Source organism: Lissotriton helveticus, chromosome 9, assembly GCF_964261635.1.
Source record: "Lissotriton helveticus chromosome 9, aLisHel1.1, whole genome shotgun sequence".
Lineage (NCBI taxonomy): Eukaryota > Metazoa > Chordata > Amphibia > Caudata > Salamandridae > Lissotriton > Lissotriton helveticus.
The window spans coordinates 241,179,843-241,204,522 of record NC_136070.1 but is presented as its reverse complement, the minus strand read 5'-3'; the positions used below and the strand labels follow the sequence as shown (position 1 = coordinate 241,204,522).

The window sequence follows — 24,680 nt, the reverse complement described above, 5'->3', positions numbered from 1 at the left end:
GAGGGGTGGGGTGAAGAACGATCCGTAGTTGCAGATTTAAAACGACCATGTGCAACTAAATTAGTTCTGTCTAAAGGAAACAACCAAAGCCAGCCCAGAGCCTTCTTACATATGCCAAATTCTATCAGTCTGTGTATCAGTACGGAGTGAGAAACAGTATCAAAGGAAGTAGACAGACCAGCACAAAAACAGGGTGCTGTGCGACACCCTGGTCCAGGATCAGTCCAAGGTCAGTCATTGCAGGAAATGCCGTTTCCGAGCAGCGGAATGGTCTAAAGCCTGGCTGAGTTGGGGACAGAAGTGCATTTTTCTTCTATTTATTCAGATAACTGGGCATTGACAGCCTTTTCAAAAATTTTAGAAGGCAAGGGCAGATGGGACATGGGTCTGTAGTCCGTTAACAATGATAGGTCGGTCTTGGGTTTCTTTAACAATAGAGTTTTTTCCCAAGCCTTAGGAATCACAGCTATTTCTAGGGAAAGATTACACATATGCCTGACAGTGGGAGACAGGAGTTCTGCCTCCATCTTGAGGATATCAAAAGGAGGGGATCAAGTGGTGTTCTTGACATAGCTGAGTGGAAATAATGGGAAACTATCTGCTCAGAAAATGAGGTTAATTCACTCAGCGTAGTGCTAGATTGTGACTAGAAATAGCTGTGGAAAGAGTTTTGTGTAGAGTCAAACAGAGAGACGGGAAAACTGAATAATTTCTTTCCATTTTTGCTCTAAAGAAACAGACCGGTTAATGCAAACAACCTGAGAAGAAGGCACAAACTAACCGAACAACTCCATGTTACTAAGATGAGTAACATTAAAGAATGGATCCAGAATAGGATTTTTAAATGTGAGAATCCATAACTAACAGAAGACTTTATTAGCTTTGATAAATAGTTTATATTTAGGCATATGATACTGCGCTTCCATCTCAGGGTCATCAATTTCCCTCCAGTTACATTCTAGTATTTTACAAATCTTTTCTTCAAATAGAGTATCTGAAAATTAAGTGGCTGTGATATTGCCCATTGACACACTATTATTATTAAAAACCGCATTCTTTTAGAGTGCAGAGGGATCCCATGTTTACAGTACCCTGCACTGCAATTGATATCCTTAGTAAGAAGAGGAGTGTGCCGAGTTAATTTTAGACTGGTAGTAGTATTGAGTCTTGAGGAACACGGGAGATGTAAGCAATGGATTTAGAAGTAGACCAGGACCAGCTGAACCTTATTATTCAAATAGGTGAACCATGCAAATTTCATCAAAACCTGTTCACAATCTGACTGTGTCGAAGACTAGAGAGGCTGGCAGGACCCAGAAATGAGGGATGCAGCTGTCATAGATCAGAGGAGTACCAGTAACACTTGGATGGTTCCTGCCTTCATACTGCATTAGAGCTGAAGGCTGGACTAGTAGTGTTGCCTTTAATCTGGGAACCAAGCTGGATGGAAAGAACCTTCTCAATGAACATCACCAGGAATAGTAGGTGAGTGATCGGGTGGTAGTTATAGAGGTCAGAGAGACGGAGGATGGATTTCTTCAGTAGCGGATTGGTCTTGAGGGTTTTTGGAAAGATGCCTTGGCTTACTGATGTATCTATAATATTCAACAGAGTGGGAGGTTTTCCCTGCAGACTTTGTTTAAAATGGGAGATGGGATTGCTTCATCTCTGTAGGATGTTCCTTCATGGGCTCGAAGCAGCACAACCAGGTCCTCACCGGAGAAAGGGTGGGAAATGTTCAGCATTTGCTTATGATACGGGCAGGGATTTCTGTGGCACTGTTCTGTGCTATTGCAAGATTATGTCAATTTAGCCTTTAAAGTATTATTTGATTGCGGTGCATTTTTCCTTTTCAGAGGATGTGATGGGGTCATCTATATTTGCGGAGAAAAGGCCTGCAGAGAAGGCATAAACTAGCGTGAGGTGCATTGCAAAGAGTATGGACATAAAGAAAGGTGGTGAGAGGAATGAGAAGGATTGTGTTGGCTGTAGTGGCTAAAGTGTCGGTTTGTCTAGGACGCTCTAGCAAATACCAACACAGATCATGCAGGGTGCTACGAGGGAGGCACAGGACGAGGCTGGAGTGGTGTGATGAAATCTAAGCTGTGAAGAGTAGAGGTTTTGAACTTTGGAGCTTCCAGGTCCAGACAGAACCCAATTGGAGGTCATCTTTTCGTTTTGCCCGTCGCCTGTATGTCATTCCAGCAGAAAGCTGAACTAAATTAAGGGAAGTGTATTGCTGGTATTGTGGGGGGACTGTGGGGTCACATGATCTCAGATACAATGTTTGGTCTCAGTTAGGGAGACTAGCCTGTTTAAAATTTGCGAGTAGAGGAAAGGGAGCATCGGGCTAGCATTCTCTGGTCCTGGCAGTCAGCTGTAGGCCACAAGACGTAAGAAACTGGCAGATCTTTGTGCAACGTATTTAGCTCTAAATGCATAATTGGAAAATGTGCAGCCAACTTTTTTGTTTAGTTGAGAAATATTTTTTCTTGTGGAGAAACCCTTCACCAGCTACTTTTGCTGATGTTTCACTCCCACAACTACCCCCCTCCCCCGAAAAAACACCTTGTCCTGCTCTTGCCATTAATAAACCCGCATGTGTTTGCCTGTGAGAACTCCTACAAAATATTAGTAAATGGCCACAAATATAGGAGTTTGCCATTTACCAATTATCTCAGATCGAAACATCCAAGAAAAACCACAAGCCCACAATCAACCTTGAATTTGTGAATATAGTTATTCAAATATACTTGTGAAATTTCCATTTTGAATGTTTAATGTTGCCATTCCAGTTTCTGAAATTCAGGAATATCACTTCACATTCCTGTATGCGTTTAGGTAGAAGGCGCAATCTGCTATAATTAGGAGTGTACAGCTAATATGCAACTGCAAGATGAATTAAATCTATAGCAACCTACCTGGGTACATTCATTCCCACCTCCAAGGTCCTGAAGGGGGGTTCGTGGAGCTTTAAGAATCTAGAAATAAAGATTGTAGAAAAAGGGGAAAAAAAGGATCAATAAGTTATTTTTAGGTTTATAAAAAGTTAAGACAATGTAGTCCAACGAGTAGTCCAACAATAACAGCTCTGAATACAGACAAAACAAACATGAGCCGGTCATCACATTATTGCATGTAACATAAGGTCACAAAAAATCCTTATTAATCCAAGTGTTCTAAAACATGCATTGGCAAAGTTAATGGATCTAGCTTATAATTGAAAGTGCAGCACACATCCTAACTGAAAGGATCAGCATGGGCCTACCCTTCGCCGACAGGTATGGGCAACCTGCTAAATCCCATTTGTGATAGGGGTTTGAAATTTGTATAAAACCCCAGTCACTACTACCAAATGGACGGTTTAGTGAGGTCCTCCAATGTGCCCCGAAGAGCTCTGCAACATCCCTGGTGGTGTGCTTAGGAGACATTCAAACTGGACTACCTAGAGGAAGTAAAAGTAATAACAAAGATTTCAGTTGGTGAACCTGGTGAAGGATCGTAAACAGCAAAGCGGCCTAAGCGACTGAGGGTGCTAGCTTAAGCCCTTGGCTGCCTCTCAAATGGAACTCAAGACACAGGTCCAGGTTGGCATCAGACTGGTGGGGAGTCTGGGGTTCCTATGGGCTGAACAGCTTCTGTGGGAGGCCCTGTCCCTCCAGCCAGCAGGCAGATCCTCCTACTCTGCCCAGGGCAAGATGCCACCCCCACACGCATATGGGTTTGCCAGGTTTCAAGATGTCCACCAGTTAGTTTATAAGCTTCATGTTGGCAAAAACATCGCCAGTGGCGTTTCATCTTCAAGGCAGATCCAGTCAACGGACAAGTATTGGTGTGTCAACTCAGTGAACCACGTCACCAGCCCAACCTTTGTAATTTCGATTATGCCCAGGCCTATGAAAAACCATTTCTTGCTGTACTTGACATAGGGTTTGCCTTATCAATGGCTCAATTAGTTATGAGCAATGGAACTAAGTTACAGATGTGCTAAATCAAGCGATACCCAATCAAATGACTGAAAGGGGAAAAAAGGCAAATGAAGAAACATACTTTTGAAGATGGCTATAATCTGGTTGAGATCCATCCATCATTTCAAGTAAGGCATCACACATCAGCTTTCAAGAACTGAACTAATAAAAATTATTTGCTTTGCTATCATACAGAGGCTCATCCAGTATATTAACTATACAATGCAGAGTCCACCCAGTATTGCATAAGGAAGTTGAGCTGATCACCCAGTCTATTCTTTATTGTCAAAAGTTCATAAATGCCAAATGTCAGTCTTCTGATACTTGCCTCTACCATTATTGAAATAATATATTAAATAAGATTACCCCTTGGGAACAAAAAAAAATGAACACATGAAATTTCTTGATGAATGAGAATCGTGGTTTCTCCATCCAATTACAGTCGTGGACATTGTTGGTACAGATACAGGGAAGCCTTTCATAAAAAAACAGTTTATAGACCTGCCCAATCATTGCACGCTCCATCATGTAGCAAGAGGGGGATTAGATCCTGTCTTTTCTGCATTAAATGCATTCTAGTCTCCCTTAACAGAGTCTTTAGCTCTCACAAGTGGATTGTGTGTGGCTGTGAAGGTACATGCTGATGCTGTATGAAATGAGTGAATGCTTGTTAGACTATAGGATGAAATCTATTTTGGAACTTCATGGGTAGGTGGCTACCAAGATAGTGCAGGCTGTAGGTCAGAGCGCCGGGTCACTATAGGCCTGGGAGCCTGACCTTTGGGCATTGCTTCCACTAGTCAATTTCCTGCATTTGAGAAGGTCTGTGATTTTTCTTCTTTAACGTTTGCTACGCTGCCAGTGCCAAAGCATTCCAGCCCCTCCCACTCTTCTTGCCTGGTCCTCATATGCAAGAGATTTGGCCCATTGTCTGATTGGACTCCGCTCTGAAAAAACACCTGTTTGTGACATGGGCACGAAGTGATCACACCCTGCTCAAGAAGGATATGAATGATGAGCAAGAGAGTGTTTAAAGGTTGCTCGTGAGCCAACTAGCCCGCTTGGACTATACGCACTGGTTCCCGACAACAGGAATGATTTTCAATTCCCTCCACTGACCAAGGATGGGTGTATGCACCAGCACAGTCGAAGGAGCTAAGGTGATTCAGAGTACGCAGACTACTGCCGCCTTCCAGTCAAGAGCCAAGTCTCGGTCAAGGACACTCCTTGAGAACAGAATGACTGCCTATAGGAAAGGAATGTACCGACTGCTGTGGAGAAGAGCTGCTAGACTGATTTTCACAGAGTTGAGTCTCATGGAGAAAGGGGTCTTTAAAACACAACACCTCCATACGCGTCTAAAACAATCAAGTGACCTGCATCTATAAAAGCCAGGCTTACTGGCCCTGTCATAACCCATTTTACAGTAGAACACAGTCAATTCAATAACAAAAACTGTTGTAACCTGTTTTAATTGTATATACATTATGCCCTTACTTGTAGATAGTTATGTCTGTAGATGTCATGCACAATTTATGTTCCAACCCTGCGTTGCTGGGACTTTGGTTCCACTCTGGAACTCTAGAGTGCGCACAGTAGAATGTTGGACATTGAGCAAAGAAGAGTTGGACATGGCAGTTGGGAAACACCTATACTAAAATAAACCCGTGTTTCTTCAAACCTACTTTTGTCTCCTGGATTTAGTTACTTCATTCGCGACGATTGAAGACTGTTGCGCACAGGCCAGCTGTGCTTTCCCACCCCTGTTATTTGGCAAGTCTAACTAAGTCTCCTGATGTGCCTCACCTCTCCTGTGACTACTCTTCGCCTGGCATCTCCTCTGGATGCTATTCATGCTTGGACACAATTTCCGCTACTCAACTCCACACTCTACTTGCTGTCGCCTGCCATTTTGGTCACCTGGGGTGCATTTCTGCTGATTGTTCTCCAAGGACTTTGGGAACTCCACCTGGATTGTGCCGGTGTTAAAACGACAAGCTGTGAGTCACGGTCTGCCTGCCGCGGTCATCGGAGGGAGCTTTTTTGTCACCCAAAATCCTTTCATCATTTCTGTGACGAGGGTAGCAGCGGAGACTCTTCACCCTGCTCAGTGAGTCTTGGTGCCGCTGTACACTCCGCCTACGTGCTTGCCCTAAGGTTAAAGGCGTCAGTTTCATCGACTTCCTCACCCGGAGAACCAGCTGAGGAGTCGTGTCAGTTTCGATGTGCATGCCTTGAGGGGAGAAGCAGCTTCGCCGTTGTGTCAGTTCCGTTGAATTCCTCACTCTGGGACCAGCTGAGGAGTTGTGTAAGCTTTGACGCGCATGCCCTGAGGGGAGAGACGGCTCTGCCGTTGAGTCTGCTCTATCAAACCTCTGACGAGAGGCGCCTGAAGATCTCGTCAACCGCCGGTCTCCTCACACAGCGCGCTCAGTGACACGAAATAGTTTGTGAGTGGCGTCCGAGGAATCCTTACACTCGCTCTTCAACCTGTTGTCTTCACTGCCTCTATGCACCTGCGGCCACACGCGCTCTCTGCTGGCACACTTCATAGAACCTTCCATGCCCTGCGGGTGAGTGGGTGCAGTGCAGTGTTGGAATAAATATTCCAAATCTACGCGACTTCTGGGTGAGTGCATATTCTTGATTTTCTTCATCGGTGCAGTCTCCACCTCGGAGAACCATCATTACACACTGACAGGCAAAGCTTATAGTAGCCTGCAGCATTCTAGATGTAAAGCATACGCTGACAGGCACAGCATACTAAATTGCTGCAGCATCTTCATTTCACCGCACGCGGACAGGCCCAATTGACTTTCTTTACTCTTTCCGAGAACCATCGGGTCCCTACGCTAACAGGCACAGCTTTAATTACATTATGCCTGCAGCATCACAGGCACCACTATCTGCCTTCTCTCCCTAACAGACACTGTAGTTTTTCATCTAAATCTTCACTTTGTTTTGCTTCTAGTGTCTCTAAAAAGTTTTTATTTCCTTACTGTTTTTCTTCAAGTGTCCTTTATTCACACTGAGGTAGTAAAGTTTTCTGGTATACCCTTTCAGTCATGTCATTAGCAAATATGAACCAATCCCCTCCATTCTTGAATGAAGATGGTGAACCTGAGATCCCTTGGGACAGATGGGTTAAAATATTTAATTCGCATTTAACTGCCATGGGTGGAGAAAAAATGTAATCTGTAAGGAAACAACATATATTATTACATAATTTAGGCATCCAAGGAAGGAAAGTCTATGAAGATCTTGCTGACAATGGTAAGGGGGGGGGGGGGGGGTGGGGGTTATGAAGATGCGTTTACCACCACATTAAGAAAATTGGGTGCCCATTTCAAAGATAGGGTAAACGTTGTTCTTGAAAGACAAACATTTTTTAAAAAGGGGTAAAGAAAAAATGAGAAAGTTACCTCATATATAGCTACTTTGAGGGGGCCATCTGCAACATGTGAGTTTAGAGCCCTCACTGATTCCCTCGTTAGGGATCAATTGGTTCATTGCACCAATTGCCACAAAATACAAAAGAGGTTTTCAACTCAAAATCCTGACCTAGAGGAAGCAATAATGATAGCCAGGAGTATTGAGTACTGCTTATTACGTGAAAGAAATTATAAACAACATGGATACAATGAGTGAAGAGAAGGAGATCAATGAAATAAAGAATGATAATAAAGTTCTCAGCGTGCATGATACCCACACTGGGATCAAATCCAGGCCAATGAGAAAGAATGTTAAGTGTTACAGATGTGGTAATGTTAATCATCTTGCCAATTTCCCCAAGTGTCCTGCCTGATTGGTTAACTGTAGAAAGTGCAACAGAACAGGACATTTTGCCAAGATGTGCAAGTCTAAGGAAGCGGGGAAAGAAATACATGTAGTTCATGAAGAACCCGATACAGATTCCGGAGAAAACAAATTTGTGTTTCAAGGGCATAGTCAAGAGGAGGAAGAAAGGGTCAGGTATCCTGTTTGTGATATTCAATTAGAAGGCAAAAAAGTAAGTGATTTTGCAGATTCAGGATCCCCTTACACTTTAATTGACAAGGAAAGGTTTCAGAGGATGTTTAAGGAGAATGAGTATACCTTGGAGAAGAAAGATATACATCCAGGGGGGCATAACAAGGATCCCATTTCATTAAAAGGCATGGTGAGGATGTGTATCACATTTAAAGACAGGCACTCCATAGGTAAAGTCTACATTACAGAGTGGGGGAGTAACTTACTGGGATGGAAACACCAGAGAGACTGAGATATCACGTTTGACCCCAACAATGAGGAGCAATTATTACTTGTTGACAGGACCTTGGTGGGGGTGGTTGTATGTGAAGTATTTCCTGAAGTCTTCGCTGATAAGATAGGAATGTTGAGAAACTATGTACACAAGATCAAACTAAACAAGGATTGGCATAGCCAATAGGTCTCGCCTTTGGGACTTTATAAGTGTTTAGCCATGCAACAGTTGATGTTGCACCAATGATAGTGCTGCATAATTAAATACTTATAAGGTCCCAAAGGCGAGACCTATTGGCTATGCCAATGTTTGTTACTCTTTCTGCCCAGTGGAGAAGGGAGGCGGGTGTGTCCGTAGAGGGCTTACGGACAGGCTGTGCTCTGGTCTGCCTGGGTGGAGCGCAGTCTAATTTGGTTTATTGAAGCCACTATATGTATTTTTCCGTGGAGTTTTATATAGCGCAAACTTGACCTAAGGGTATCAGAGCACTTTACATGAGCACCAGTTACATTACACAACTACACATTAATTTTTGTTAGGCACAGGGGGAGATCAAGTGATTTGCCCAGAATCACAGGATGTTGAGCATTGCTGCCTAAACATACCCGGTTCCCCCGATTCGAGGTCAACCGTTTTACGCAGAGTATGTCCCCAGACACGTTTATGCACAGCAGTATCCTCTCATCATCCTTTTGAACACCAGTACATTATAATGCGCCGTCAATTCTGATCAGACCCGAAAGTCTCTCCATCAGAAGACACAGCAATACCTGCCACCGAATTAGTAATTGCGGTTTACATGCTGTGACAGTAATGTAAAAAGAAGTGTTTCCAGTGTTATCACTCCTAACAGTTGTATAGGCAAGTAGGTTCACAAAATGTTTTTTCCTTTCTTGTTGCCACTAACATCCAGTCACAGAGCTTGTGTTCTGACTGTCCCTAATCTCAAGGCGCCAGCGTGTTTTCATTCAGCAACATTTTGATGCTTTGATGAAGAGATGCCGCCTGTACAGGCAGACCGCATATTTTTAACAGCACATGAAACTATCATCAAACTTTACTATACAATAAAAAATTGTTCAAGAAAATAAAAACCAAATTCATAATAGAAGCAACATTAAAAGCTTATTGCAGGAGAGGGGCATGGCCAAGCGCTGAGGAAGTTGGCAACAAGCAAGAGAAACTCCGGCCACCCAACCCTCCACGCTGTGAATATAGTTATATTCCAGTAAGAAGACTCTCATCCTAAGAGCTATTTACCCTTTGGCAATCATTGTTAACCTCGGCTCGGCTAAGAACTGCCGCGTACAACCTGTTGCAGCCTGCGAGTGGCCCCGGGCAGTGGTGTTGCCCGAGAACGGGCGGCAAGGCCCAGATGCGGAGAAGTGATGCGTTTCTGGGCTCAGCTGATCTGCAACAGGGTGGCGGCTCCACGGATGGACTGTCATCAACTCTAGAGTGGAAAGTTGTCACTCAGCTGGGAACGGGAGAGTAAAACCTGTGGCGGTCTGCAGGTGCCCCGGGCGGCGGTGTGGCCTATGACCTGGATGCGGGACCTGATGGCGATGAGGGGACGCGCCGCTGGGACCGGCTGGTCAGCAGCGGGTGGGGGCTCCATGATCTGAGCGGCTCCAACCCCACCCCGACAGGAACACAGTGGCGAGGGAGTCGCTGGCTAATGAGGAGGAAGGGAAGTAACAAGGCTGAGGACAAGCCGCGGCACCAATACTGATGGAGCCCCACATCTACATAATGCACCAAAGATGGACGCAGAGGTTGGCTGACGCCATTGAGTACGAAACGGGCTGGCGGTGCCGGATTGAGGAAGGTACAGGCCCTCTCTCAGAAAGAGCCATCCTGCCACCAGGTACCGGCCTGAAAGTGTGGGGTCATCAGGGCGGGTGCCGCCGGAGTTGGAGAGAGGCGAAGTGCCCCAGGGAACGACAGAGTAAAACCTGTGGTGACCCCCGTGCATCAGGGTGGCCTGAAACCGGCTGCGGGGCCTGAACAAAAGGAGGGGACGCACCTCTGAGCTCTGCCGATCTGCCGCGGGCGGGGGGTTCCACGATTTGTGCGTCCCAACCCCTCCCCAACATGAATACAGCATTGAGTAGGAACAGAGCAGGAGATGCCGGATTGAAGATCCATCCTGCCGCCGGATACCGTGCTGATGGGTCAGTCCATGTCCAGCGTTTACTTTGCGGGAGCGAGCACGATAATTGCAAACAGATGGCCGCACTGCTCGCTCCCGCAAGGTAAACGTTCTGCAACCACGAGTACTCATTGGAAACAGTGAAAAACATGCAGGAGTTTCCAAGAAAGTACAGTGCGATGCCAAGAGGTCCCTCCTAAGCAGCGCTTGCGCGCTGCGTAGGCATGACCTATAAACGATGCTGTTCCGGTTGCACACAAGACCAGATCCATTCCTCTACTGATGCGAGAACCATTAAAAGACCTAAAGAAAATGGAGGGGCGGGCCATCCTTAAAGCTGTAGAAAGTTCAGAATGGTTGGCTCGGATTGTGATAAAGTCCAAAAAAGAAGGGAAAAATATTTGCATGTGTGTGGGCTCGTGGAGTTTAAATGCCAACATTTGGATGGACAGTTATCCGCTTCCCAAAATCAATGAAAGGTTGAGTATAATAAATGGTACTAAATACTTCTGTGTTAGACCTCTCGTCAGCATGCCACTAGGTTGCCCTGCATCCAGACGCCCAGGTTCTCACGGCCTTTACCACTCTGTTCGGTACATAAACATTTTTAAGAATGCTGTTCGGACTGGCCTCAGCTGCATTCCAGAGAATAATGCTACATTTACTAGGAGAAGTGGATGAGATCATAAGATGGATAAGATGACATTCTCATACATGGCAATGAGGAGGAACACAATGGCATTTTGAGGAAAGTGCGTGCAAAGCTCAAAGAGGCAGGTTTCACTATTAGGAAAAATAAATACAAAATTGGAGTAGCGTCTGTGGATGTTCTAGGCCACACCCTTTCCAGTGAAGGTATGAAACCCAAAATGGACTTGATAGAATCTGTTAGTGAAGCCCCTATTCCCAATAATAAAGAAGAAATCAAATCATTTTTGGGTTTAGCCTAGTACATGTCTAAATGTATTAAGAACTTTTCTGAACTAGTACAGCCCTTTAGAGATCTGTTGAAAAAGGGGACACATTTTGAATGGTTACCGGTCCATAACAAACATTCATTGAAATAAAAAGAGCCAGTGCAACAGCACCCTGCATTGGTAATTTTGATAGTGCCAGGGATACCTTTCTCACGACGGATGTTAGTAACAAGGGCATAGGTACCACGTTGTCTCAAATGGAAGGAGGCAAAGAAAAGATCATAGTATTTGCCTCCAGGACATTGAAGGAAGCGGAAATTATCTACTCCACTATTGAGAAGGAGGCCTTGTCATGTTTTTGGGCCACTAACCACTTTAAGTATTTTTTTCTGGGGAATACCATTTGTACTAAGAACAGATCTTAAACCGCTTGTACCGTTATTTTCATCAAAAGACATTGAGAAAACTACACCCAGAATTGGTAAGTAGCTGGTATATTTGCAAACTTTCAAATTTAAAGTTGAATACATACCAGGCATCAATAATCATGTGGCAGATTTTCTTTCTCGCCTCCCCATTGATGAACAAAGGGAAGAGGTTGAGGAAGACTTTGAGGTGTTACAGGTTACCATCCCTGTCATTTTGAACGAAGATTGGGTAATCCACCTGTCAGATGATGCTTTGTTAAAAGCGGCCATAGAAAGTATCAAGAAGGGATTGCCCAAGAATTGTTGAGATCTCCCTAAGGAGATACAACTGTATTGGTATGTAAGGGAAGAACGAACTATTGTGGGGATCAATGTATTGAAGTCTGACAAGATCATTCTCCCTGAAAAACTTAGGAGGCACATTTGAGAAATAGCTCAAGATGGCCATCTGGGGAGGAATCTTACGAAGAGTAAGCTTCAGTCAGGATATTGGTTCCTATACATGGATACCATGATAGAGGAATTGGTGAAAGATTGTCATGTCTGTGGTCTCAGTGACAAAACACAAAAGCACAAGGAAAGCAACCCTTGGAACCGATGGAAATTCTCATTAAGGCATGGGAAGAGCTAGGATTAGCCATTATTGGGCCCTTGCAAATCTCTGGCTTGCAGGAAAGATTCAGTTTAGTCTTGGTGGATTACTTCCCCAAATGGATTACTCTCAAGTTTGTCAATAAGGTGGACACTAAAACCATCATATGTTTTCTGTCCGAAGTGTTTGCCAATGAAGGTATTCCCTACACCCTTATTACTGACAATGGTGTCTAAGTAGTGTCAGAGGAAATTAAGGGTTTTCATGCCAGTTTGGCCGTCAAGCATATTTCCACTCCCTTATATTGCCCACGCACCAATTGGTTAGTGGAGTGTTTCAACAGAATGATCAAAGATGCCTTGCAATTAGCCATGGTTCACATAAGCCCATTATTCAATCCATCAAAGACATGATATGGCCATATCAGTCATAAGCTTTTATTCGATATGCAAGATATCTTATAAGCACAAATACAATACAGCCGTTTACAAATGTACAAAACCATTACATAAAAAGTCAATATTAATCTCGTTTAAAAAAGATAAAAGGCCATAAAATGCCCAGAATAATTTAGCTAAAAAAAGAATTAAACCACTACTGACAGTCTCTTGCAACGAATAAGCCAAAACTGCTTTAAAAATGTTGCTATTCCACATATAATTGGGGGGGATGTGTCCGTCATTAGGATGCGCAAAGCTACTAGATAACTACGTGTACCCATGTTTCGGCAAAGAGGTTTAAGCCAAAAACTCCTGGGCTTTGCATAGTCCGGGCATTCAAACAGGATATGCGTGATGGACTCAATCCTGCTCGGACAACATGCACAGTTCGGAGACATGTGAGCAGCTGATTTCCAGTTTGATACCACAGCCCCAAGCGGGAGCGAGCCAACTCTAAATTTAAAATATAGTGCTCGGTCAAAAGGGAGGGTGATGAGGTCCAAATAAGGCTCAAATGCCACCACATCTTTTACCACTAAAAAAGCAGCAGTGGACTTGCAGTGATTCGGGTTTGTAACTAAATGCTCCGCAGTCCATTTCCAATAAAGACTCTTCACAACCTCTTTTGGTGGGGCTGTGCGAGTTGACCAACAGTCCCCCAGTCCGATTTTCTCCAGAAGCTTTTTAGTGTCTCTCAGCCATCTTATTTTTGCCCAGCCACCCAAACTCATTATTTCTGCCAGACCATCAGCATATGATTTCAGTTCTTCACCCCTCCAAATTCTTGTCCATAAAAGGAGGGGGCGGAGTTGGGCCTGGTCTTTGATGTTTTTACAGCCTGTGTCCAACAACACAGGTATAGTTGGAGTGCTCAGAGGGATGGCGATAATGGTTTTTAATAGCTTACTTTCCACTGTGGCCAGGGCCTCCAGACGGCAGTGACCCCACAATTCTGCACCGTACAAGGCCGATGTTACTACCTTGGCCTTGTAGATATCAATTACTGGGGTAAGCGATCTCCTAGGTGAAGCCCGGAATTCCCTCAGCAAGGCTCCTCCTACCCTCTTGTGATTAAGAACCATCTTATCGATGTGGGGTGCCCAGGACATTCTATCCGTTATCCGAATTCCAAGATAATCGAATTCGGATACTTTCTCCAAGGCAACAGAATTGAGCATAGGTGGGCGGCCCAGTTTCCTTGGGGGATTTAGGACTAGATATTTAGTTTTGTCCACATTAATTACTAGGCCCTTTGCAGCACAAAAATCCTGGAAGCGGGTTAACAGTTTTTGGAGACCTTGCGGAGTCTTGGAGATCAAAAGCGTGTCGTCCACAAATAGCAGGGTGGGGATCCGCACTCCTCCGAGACAAGGAGCGTCGGCTGGGTCCAGTTGAAGATATTCTACCACCCCGTTCACATATAGTGAAAATAAGGTGGGCGCCAGAACGCAACCCTGTCTCACGCCCCTGGATACCGGTATTTTCTCAGTGAGCTCTCCGCTTTTACCCCAACGGACCTGGGCGAAGGTATGGGAATGGAGGCTGACGAGGAGGGACAGAATGTAAGGGGGCAATCCCAACTCATAAAGCACCCTCCACAATTCTTCCCGGGGGACTAGGTCAAAGGCAGTCTTTAGGTCTATAAAGGCCAGATATAGACTGCCCTTGCCTAGCTCCACCACCTTCCACCCCAGAAGTGCCAACCTAAACACCTGCTCTATAGTCCCCATTCCTGCCCGGAAACCTGCCTGAAAATCCGATAGTATTTTATTCTCCTCCACCCAATGGAGAATCCTCCCAAGAATGGCTTTGCCTGCTATCTTTTGGGTGGAGTCTATCAGGCTTATGGGGCGGTAGTTCCCCGGGGTTTCTCTACACCCTTTTTTTTTTATAAATCGGTACCACCACCGCCCCTTTCCATGATTCTGGCACTGGCCCTCCCCTCATGATGTCGTTAAGGAGAGCTGCAATGACCCTTCCCCACTCTACTGGGTATGCCCTCATAAGGTCCCCCGGAAGGCCATCTGGGCCAGCTGCCTTGCGGTGGCTACCCACCCTATTACTTTTTCAATCTCTAAAGGGGTAAAGAGATCATAGGCGTGCGGTACAGTTACTAGTGGGGAGTACGCCCTAACATTCAGTTCCCCTTGTGCCGGGAGGTATAAAGTCCCAAAATGTTTTACCCAACTTTGTGGCGGGATGTTACAGGGTCTCATAACTGCCTCGGGCCTATTCCGTGATCCTATAAGATTCCAAAAAACCCTTGAGTCCCTACATTTGCTAGCTTGGAGCAGATCTTCCCAGAATTTATCTTCCCACTCCCTCTTAGCGCTTTTGAGGGATCTGATGTAGGCCTTCCTTGCTACCTGTATATCGCTGTGGGATTTACACTTTACTGCCTCAACAAGCCTTGCCTTGTGGACCCTACATGATTGAGTATACCAGCCGTCTTCTAGTTTTTTACTTCTCTTGTTACCCAACTTACTAGAGTGGATGGTAAACACATTAGACAAGGCCTCTACTAAGGAGACAGAGTCCACTTGCCCTACCCACCCCATCTAGGGGCGACCCCAAGGATGTCACTGCATGATTTAGGAGGGAAAAAATTTCTCCAACCCTTGCCTCCGATAGGACCAGTTTAGCCCATTTTATTCGTCTGCCACAGGGCGAGACTTCAGACTCATCGGGGGGCACTACTACCGGGTTATCGTGACCTTCTATTGCAGGTCACCACCACTGATTCATGCTTAAAGAAAGTGGGTTGTGGTCACTTTCAGTAGTTGGGACCACTAGCATGTCCCTCACATGCTTCCATAGATACACATCTACTAATATGTAGTCTAGCCTGGAGGTGTGTCCTGGTCTGTTATACGTGTGGGCACCCCCCCTATCCGAAGTTGTCCTCCCATTAGCTGCCCTTAGATTTAATTCCAGGCTCAGGGAGTATAACTGTAGCGCCACTTCAGACCACCTTCTGATAGATGGGAGTTCCAATACAGGGATCCCCAACCTAATATCCTCCTCATCTTGTTCAAGAGCAACATCCGAGCCCAGAGGCTCGAACGTACAGTTCATGTCGCCCATGACCAGTGTACGCAACCTGTGAGGGGTTTTATTTAGGAGGGTCTCAAGAAGTGATATTACAGGTGACTTTCTTCCACCCTTAGTCCCTCTGGCATAAACATTATAAACATTTAAAACCAGTCTTCCCCGCTGATCTATTAAGATAATGTTTTGGATGTCCGGGTGACCTGTATGAAGTTCCTCTACTCTGCAGTCTAGGGAGGCTGCTACCCAAATGAGCAGGCCGCCCGAAGGTCGCCCTCTTCCAGTTTCCTAGGTCAGTGCTGGGACAGAGTAGGAAGAAAATCCCACCCTGTGTACCGGCACTAAGCTCCAGGTCTCTTGAAAGATACACATAGAGTGTTCATCCACCCATGCAGTGAAGTCAGGCAAAGCCAACTTCCTTGCGATCCCTGCGACATTCCATCTGAAAACCTTAAATACTAGGCCCGTCACAGGTGGAATGTCGCAAGTCGCAGGAGTACCCTTGTCTGTGGACCTCGTCCCGCCAGTATCTCCAGTTGGAGAGGAGTCAATTGGGGAGGTTAATACTACCATTGGATCTAGAACACTCACAGATACTTTATCTGCGGCTAAATTCTTGCATACCCAGGGGTCATCCTCCTGCAGTCAGTTGGACCCTAACACCCACACTGGGTTCATCCCTCTACCCCCAGGTGCCCCAGCACAAGGTGTCTCCCGATTTTGGCAAGAAACGGGGGAGCCTAGGCTTTCTCCAGTTAGGCTAGCAATTTGCCTGGGATAGAAGTAGGACAAATCTACTACTTTAACCCCTGGGGCCCCCATATTTTTTATTGGAGTGCAGATGGAAGGCACTACTCTGGGGTCTTGAAAGTTTATTATTATGCAATCCCCCTCCTGGGTTTTCTTTCCCTGCCCTACCCAGCCTACTCTACGGACACTTAGAATAATCCCGTCCACACCCAACGGAATTGGCTTATTTGGCTTTAGCCAGTGGATGCACTTGTTCTTGAGGGATTGGTGATTTTCCAACTGGCCTTCCTTTAGTGGGGGAACATTTACCAGAACTGCAACAAAAGGTTGACAGTCTGGCGGGAGGTTTATTGGAGGAGTCCGACGTACTGGATTCCTAGGAGCCGGTACAGAGGTAGTTGTAGGTGTAGGTTGGGAGGCGGGTCTGGAGATTTTCCCTATTAATAGTCCCTGAACTTTGTCACATGAGCCTAATGTTTGAATATTTTTTGATTTGCCACTGGTTGTCTGGGGCTGTTTTTGTGGCAGTGGTTTGGGCTTAGTTGTGGCAACCTCTGAATGCGCTGGTGGTCCCTTAAGATTCGACCCTACTTTAAGAGGGGGAGAAGTTTTGGGAACTGAGGTTTGTGATCTATTAGTATCAACCTTATTTAGATTTTTTGAGGGCTTAGGGACTCTCTGTGGTGGTAAAGAAACTGTTGGGGGCTCACTCTCCATCAGACCCATGTCAGGGTTTTCACTCACTCTGACTAGTTGTTTAAATGTGGATTTCAGTGAGTAAAACCCATCGAGGGTTGATTGCTCTAATTTATCTATTCTGGACCCCAGGCTCTTGACTTGTGTTAGGAGGGGCATCAAGAGACTATTTACCCTCTCTAGGATATTTTCAATAGTTACAGGGTCAGGGAGGTTAGAGGCATTAACTGTGGTATCATTAGTAAGTGGCCATATCATATTACGCCCAGCACCGACAGGTTATTCCCCTTTTTGGGTCTCGCCTGAGACAGCGCATGCCGTCTCTTCGAGACATTTAGTAAGTGGCTTTTAAAAGTGCCACCAGAGGCTTTTGCTGGCCTCCAACTTGCGTTCACTAGCACGTGCACAGCTGCCAACTGTGTTTTTATTGCTGTAATCAGGCTCATCTGCTCGCACTCCTCCCTCCCTTCTCCCCCTCCCTCTTCCACAGTTTCATTTGTGTCTCCGATCGCTGTGAATGCTCCTCTGTTCGCACTCCCCCCTCTCTTCTCCCCCTCCCTCTTCCTCAGTTTAATTTGTGTCTTCTATTGCTGTGAATTCTCCTGCTTCCACCAGGCACACACACCACCAGCCGCCAGTGCACGCTTCCACCAGGCAACACACACCACCAGCTGTCAGTGCACGCTTCCACCAGCCACACACACCACTAGCCGTCAGTGCACGCTTCCACCAGGCCCACACACCACTAGCCGTCAGTGCACGCTTTCACCTGGCACACACACCACCAGCTGTCAGTGCACGCTTTCACCGGGCACACACAACACCAGCAGTCAGTGCACGCTTTCACCAGGCACACACAACACCAGCCGTCAGTGCACGCTTTCACCAGGCACACACACCACCAGCAGTCAGTGCACACTTTCACCAGGCACACACGCCACCAGCCGTCAGTGCAGCAGGCAGGCTCTTCTCAGAGTTTCTTGGTAAATATGTGTTCTATGCCTGGGAGGGAGTGGGTCTAGTTTCCTTAATCCATGCAGAGTATGCAGGCGCAGTGCATGAACTCCTGTGTGAGTGAGTCATGCTGCCTGGGGCTCACTCACTCCACACTTGTAAATTGCGCCTGCACCAGGCTTTTTCTCATTTGCAAAGTTCTGCGCATGGGTAGCCCCCACACCCCGGGAATGACTGCTTCCTACAAGCAGAATGGAAACAACATTCAAAGCAATGAAAACAAGTTCATTTGATGCAAAGAACTTAACAAAAACCATGTCCAGCTATTGTAGATCTGGCAACTTAAACAAAACAGCAACAAAAAACAAACAAGCATTGACATAGCCAATAGGTCTCGCTTCTTGGACACTATAAGTATTTAATTATGCAGCAGAATATCCTTGGTGCAACACCAACTGTTGCATGGCTAAACACTTATAAGGTCCCAAATGCGAGACCTATTGGCTATGCCAAAGCTTGTTGTTTATTGAGAGGTCATAAACCAGGCTCTAAATTAACACCCAATTGGCTGTTTGGAAAAAAAACTCATGCGAATGGGATAGGCAAGCTGCCAAGGAGAAAATTGGGGTGCATCAAAGGAAATATAAGCAAGAGTATGATACCAAATGGGGAGCCAAACTGAGTAAGTGGAGAGTAGGACAATGGGTCCTTATTAAGAAACTAGACATTAACCAAAACAAGTATATTAAATATTCTGGTCTGAAGAGAATAAAGGAAGTGGGGAAAAATGGGGTCATCATGGCAGATGGACGCATGTGGAGCATGGATAGATTGGTTCTACATCCAGAGCAAGACAGTAACAACAAAAGCATCAGTATTGCTAATGAGCTGCACACCACCTGGGATGTTAAACTAAGTTGAAGGAAAGTAAGTTCTCCTAAATGGCACTGTAGAATGATTAGTCACCCGCCTCTTCTCCCTCTCTCTCTGTCACCCCCCTTCCTTCCTGTGGTTTGCACAGTATTCTTCACTCCTCAAAATATTGTGATAGGGGAGATATGCTGTAACCTTCTGTTTTAATTGTACATATATCATGCACTATCTAGTAGACAGTTATTATGTCTGTAGATGTCATGCACAATGGTATGTTCCACCCCTGCGTTGCTGGACTTTGGTTCCACTCTAGAGAGTGCACAGTAGAATGTTGGGCATTGAGCTGAGGACAGTTAGACAAGGCAGTTGGGAAACACCTGTACTGAAATAAACCCAAGTTTCTTCAAACCTACTTTTGTCTACTGGATTTACTTACTTCAAACATGTCAACCAAAGGAACATTGCAAAATATTACCTCGAAAATGCACTTTATTTGTGATTTCACCATTGCCATATATTTTAGGCTTGACCACATTCACCAGCAAAACAGTTCTGAGCAGTGAACGTTTCATTGAAAGCCTAATTTCTACCATTTGAGGTCACACAAGGATCCAGAATCACAGGTCCATGCATTCCAGAGCCTCACAGCAGCCTGTGCATGCTTAAATTTGTTTGAGAATTGCCGTTTACCTGAAAGGGAACAGTGGAAGGATTCAAGGCAGCCAGGATGATAAAGTAGCTATGATTCAGGGGAGGTACAATCAAGAAGAGGAGGGAAAGCCACTGACTAAGAAGCAAGACCAGCAAATGAGTGACAGAAAAAGCCAATCAATGGTAGGAATCGGTGGCCTATAAGCCCATGGTACATTTTTAGTATGGTTGACAAGAGGCTTAAGCCTACTGAAAGCCAATAGTGGTCTGGTAGGTAAAAACTAAAATGTAATACATACAATCCAAAACAGATACTGAAAATGAATTTGGGACCCATGTAAATATAGGAAGTCTTGTCACTGGTCTTTTCGAATCATGCCAAAACCTGCATTTTATGAACCTTTTCACCAGTGTGAAGCAAACAATACAGATTTTCACTTTAGTCAATGAAAAGTAGATAGAATGGCATTTGTCTCTGGACTATCTATTGAATTGTGAGGCATCAGTACGCCATAATCAGTGCTAATATTGATACAAACAATGCTAATGGTTATGATGGAACACTCGCATACGCGAAATAAATCGCATCGCTATTGTCAAATTCACCTGTCATGAACTCTCCATCAACCCAGACTCGAAAATATGTGATCATGCAGACTCTGCAACCCAGATCCGCTGTAACAGATTGATAGGTCACTGGTGGGGGCAGACAAACGAGTGAACAGGAAACTCCGGTCCCTCCCCCAGATAAGTGCAGCAACACCCCAATGGTCAAGCAATATTTGCCTCAATAAAGCACACATTGCCAGAAGGGTGTGCACATTCCCCAAACATGCCATATGGAGTTAGGAACAGATAACCAATCGGGACACAACACACACAGTACACGCAATGATCACGCGCCCCCTCATGCCAGACATCTGGACACACTAGTCTCAATTGTGTCCACACAAGTTTGAGGCCCACCTGCATTTGTTATAATGGACCTCATAACAGCCCGCATTCTTTTGCCAAAAAAGGATCACCGGATGTACTTTTATTGCTCCTAAAACTATTTTGAAAAAAATCAACAACAAAAAAATTAATAAATTGCTCGGATTGATTGTACTTTGAGACAGTCATCAGACCCGTTTCTGTAAGCTGTACTCTCGGCCGCAGCATTTAATTAAACCAACTGTTACTTTCTTGCCCAACGCATCTTGTCTTTTGTCTTTTCAAGGGAAATTCATATTCGAGCAACATCAGATTACTCTGGATCCCATCTGTAACCGTGTTACTTGTGTCAGTCTCTCTCGTTCAGCCAGAACGCATGTAAGCAGCGCAGAGACTCTTTACCCTGAGTGTGTGCTAGATTTGAGGGTCAGGATAGGTTCCCTCAATATCACTTGCGGACTTATCTGTCTCCCTGTACCCTATCACAGAAGAGGACAGTTCAGAGGGGTAGGCCGTAAGAAACACATATGCCAGTTTACCTTTTCTTCGAACAGGTCACAGATTGCTTTTGTGACACCAACGATTTTGGGACACATAAGAACCTGTGTTGAGATATTAGCATGCAGAAACCTGGAGACATTTAACATGTGTCTTCCCAATGTCAACCACAAGGAAAGGTTTTGAACCACAAGCAGATGGGCCAAATGAAGGACGTATACAATCAAGATTATCAAACACAGTGGCAGACAAATGTTTAGGAAAAGAAGTTAAGGACAATGATACATGTATATTATGAATTGCTGAAGAAAAACTAGAGGTTATTAGTACCACAACGTGAGCTGCTGATAACTCTTGGAGAAGTGTACTACAGATTTTTAAATACTTGCGTTGAAGCTGGGAGCTTCATATCTGAAAGGAGGCAATGAAAATTATTAGAGCCATCTGAATAACCAGGATTACATGAAATATTTAAGAGTACTTTGAGAAGTAAAGGTGGAGTAAGAAAAGTTAAGTCAATGAGTGTTCATAAAGCTACTGACGAAATCCTGTCATCTGGAGGGACAGAAATGGGCCATAGATTGCTTGCAGGGACCTGGAACCAAGGTCTTAAACTGGTAGGAGAGCTAAACCCAGTCCGCACAGATAGATCCATAACCCTGGTCTTTAGGCCACAGGGAAAAAACTAAAAAAGAAAAGCAGGCAAACAAACAGGAATGCAACGTGCAACTGAGCAAATACTGAATACAACATTAACTCCCTTTTAAAATAATCAGCAAACCAAATACAAATATCAAAACAGCTAACAGGTACAAAGGGCAAACAAAAGTTAAGGCATTAAGAAGAGGTTCATGACCAACGATAATAAATTAAGAAGTAACTTCATACAGCGAGGAACTATTCCACAATAAATTACTGGAGGGCTAACCGGGATTAGAAATGCAGAAAGCAGAACAGCAAAAAAAATGCAAAATTAGGGAAGTGTGCACGAACAAAACTTGGTAAACCACTGTACTCTTACAGTAAAAAATTATGGAAGATATTTAACAGATTTCTTTGCAAAAATGGCTTAAATGCATGACGGTGAGGAAATGCAACATTCATGAGTCAATGCAAGATACAAGACCCAGAACTCAACAAGTAGAAGCAGGATTGACTTTCAAAAGGTGAACGGAGGGTTTTCCCAGTTGTTTCTGATAAAATTATAAAGCACATTTCTTGAATACAGGTGAAAGAAAAACTCTTCTTTAGCGATCAGGACAGGAATGTTTGTGCATATTAAAAAACACACACCCCAAAAAAATACATATAAAACTATACTCACAGACGAAAGCCTTCGTTGTGAACGCTGGGACTTGTCACTGGAATGGAAAAAATTGGTTTAAACAGCTGGGTAAAGTAGTAGTGAACATATTTTATTTCTAAAACAATATTAATTTCAAACTTAAGAGTAGATATCAACAGGTATGATTCAAGTGACAAACAGTTCCAGTCCATCTGAAAAAAATCAACGTACATCAAAATGTCTGATAGTGTAGCTCAAAGTAAAACACCCTTTTATTAAGAACATCTATTTTCAATAGCTCTGTTGAATAGAAACCCATATCCTTCACCCACCCCCAGAAACTGCTGAAATATACTGACCCTGCCTCCTTCTGAAATGGGTGCGTTCAGCTAGCACATGCCGGGACTGACACGCACCTGTGCACACTGTACCTGCAGGGTCTTGGGGGGTGCAGGGGGGGGAAGAAGAGCATCGCGGTACCCCAGGACTGGTTGGGGACTGCAGAGGGGTGTGGTGCAGGACCGCAACTGGGACCTGGCATGGGGGCCTGGGGCTGGAACAGACCATTTCTGCCTCACCAAGGCGAAACTCCGCTCCAGGAAGACCCAGGCAAAGATGGGGCATCAATCCGAGTCCCATGATGGAGCGGAGGAGAATAAGGAACCTACACTTAGGTCCATGGGGGAATGCTTTGGCGAACCAGGCCGGCCAACTGGGAAAGATATTTGGAGCCATCACAGGATTAAAAGCCTCCTTGGAGGTCGAGATCTACGGGGTGGCACTGGATCTGGGCCTGCTCCGGATGGACTGCAGGAAGCTTGACTCCAGGGTCAAGGATGTGGAGGACACGATGGGGCAAGTGACCCCTAATCTATCTAGGTGAAGTAAAAAATTCAATTGCAGAACTTGGCAGTGGAGCATCTGCAGGAGAGAGCTGAAGATGTGGAGGGCCGGGCCCGCCGTAACAACATACAGATGACTGGCCTGCCTGAACAAGTTGAGGGGCAAGCAGTGAAGCGCTACATGGAACAATGGCTCAAAGATAACATATATAAAGGTGCCCTCCCGGTTCTGTTCTCAGTGGAATGGGCTCACTGCGTCCCGGGCCGCCCGAAGGCTCCTGGGGCACCACAGAAACAGATGTTTGCAAGTCTGCAGAACTTTAGGTACTGGGACCACATCCTCCAGACAGCCCGGTCTCATGGTACCTGAACAGTAGAGGGTAGTAAAGTGCAACACTTCCCAAATTTCAAAGTCCATCGCAAACAAAGCTCCTTCCTGGACGTAAAGGTCAGACTGCAACATTTGGGCCCGCCCTCTGCACTCCTCTACCAGGGCAAACCCCTGCAAGTCAAGAATGACTGCACACTTTTTTAGACCCCTGGATAGGTATGGCAATGGCTGGAGCGAGAAGGGGTGGTGGGGGACACACAACCAACCCTCTCCCCCAAATCCCCTCCTCCCCATCGTCGTCACAGGTAAGAACAGAAAGGGCGTGAGTTGTGGAAGCAGTGGAAACCATACACATTTCTCAAGACTGTGCAAAGCTGACCAGCTCGGGGCCTTCCAGAGAAGCATTTGTCTCAGATATAAACACTGCACGGGAACCCTTTAGACCCAGCCCCGACATGACACCAATGATAGCTGATGAACTCATCTGATGTAGCCTTGCTGGATCCGTGGGGGTATTGGGCAGGCTAAATCTTCACTGTTTAATGGCGCCTTCATGCCAGGGAGCTGCAGGATCCAGCCACGTTGACTCCGATTCGGGCTGATACGACAGTGTACTTTGTGGAAAATAAAGACTCCGCTACTGGGGTGATGTGGGAAGCGTACAAATGTGTCTTGAGAGACCGCTTACAGACACGGATAGCCAGTAAGAAGCAGGATAGACTTAGTAAGATCCTTGAGCTCGAGCAACAAGTGCGGGAGTGTCGTCTGGAACCGCAACCGCAGTAGGAGGATACGCCAGCTCCTGCAGACAACCAGGACAGAGTAGCGCAATATGGCGCGAGAGGCAGTCCGTTGTCAACAGCGCTCAAGATGGCGCAAGGTCAATGAGGTCAGAGACGAAGCTGGGCCATAGAGAGGAGGATGGATGATGTGTGGTGAAATACTTACTAGAGCTGGGAACAAGACTACACAGACAGAAGGGATTGTTCAGGAGTTTGGAAAGTATTACCAGGCTCTTAATGCGCCTCGGCCACATAGGGGAGATGTGGATGCAGAAGACTTCCTTGGAGCGCTGGGGA

At 45.4% G+C, this 24,680-nt stretch overlaps 1 protein-coding gene across 1 annotated transcript in view; it reads right to left on the bottom strand.

Annotated features, from left to right (window-relative positions):
• The window catches only part of KNL1 (kinetochore scaffold 1), a 579,877-nt gene that overhangs the window by 476,697 nt on the left and 78,500 nt on the right, over positions 1-24,680 (bottom strand). The window contains exons 3-4 of the mRNA XM_078659817.1: positions 22,468-22,504; positions 2,922-2,981 (exon numbers count right to left, since the gene is read on the bottom strand). Coding sequence (XP_078515943.1) covers positions 2,922-2,981; positions 22,468-22,504 — 97 coding nt within the window. The remainder of the gene's footprint in view (positions 1-2,921; positions 2,982-22,467; positions 22,505-24,680) is intronic.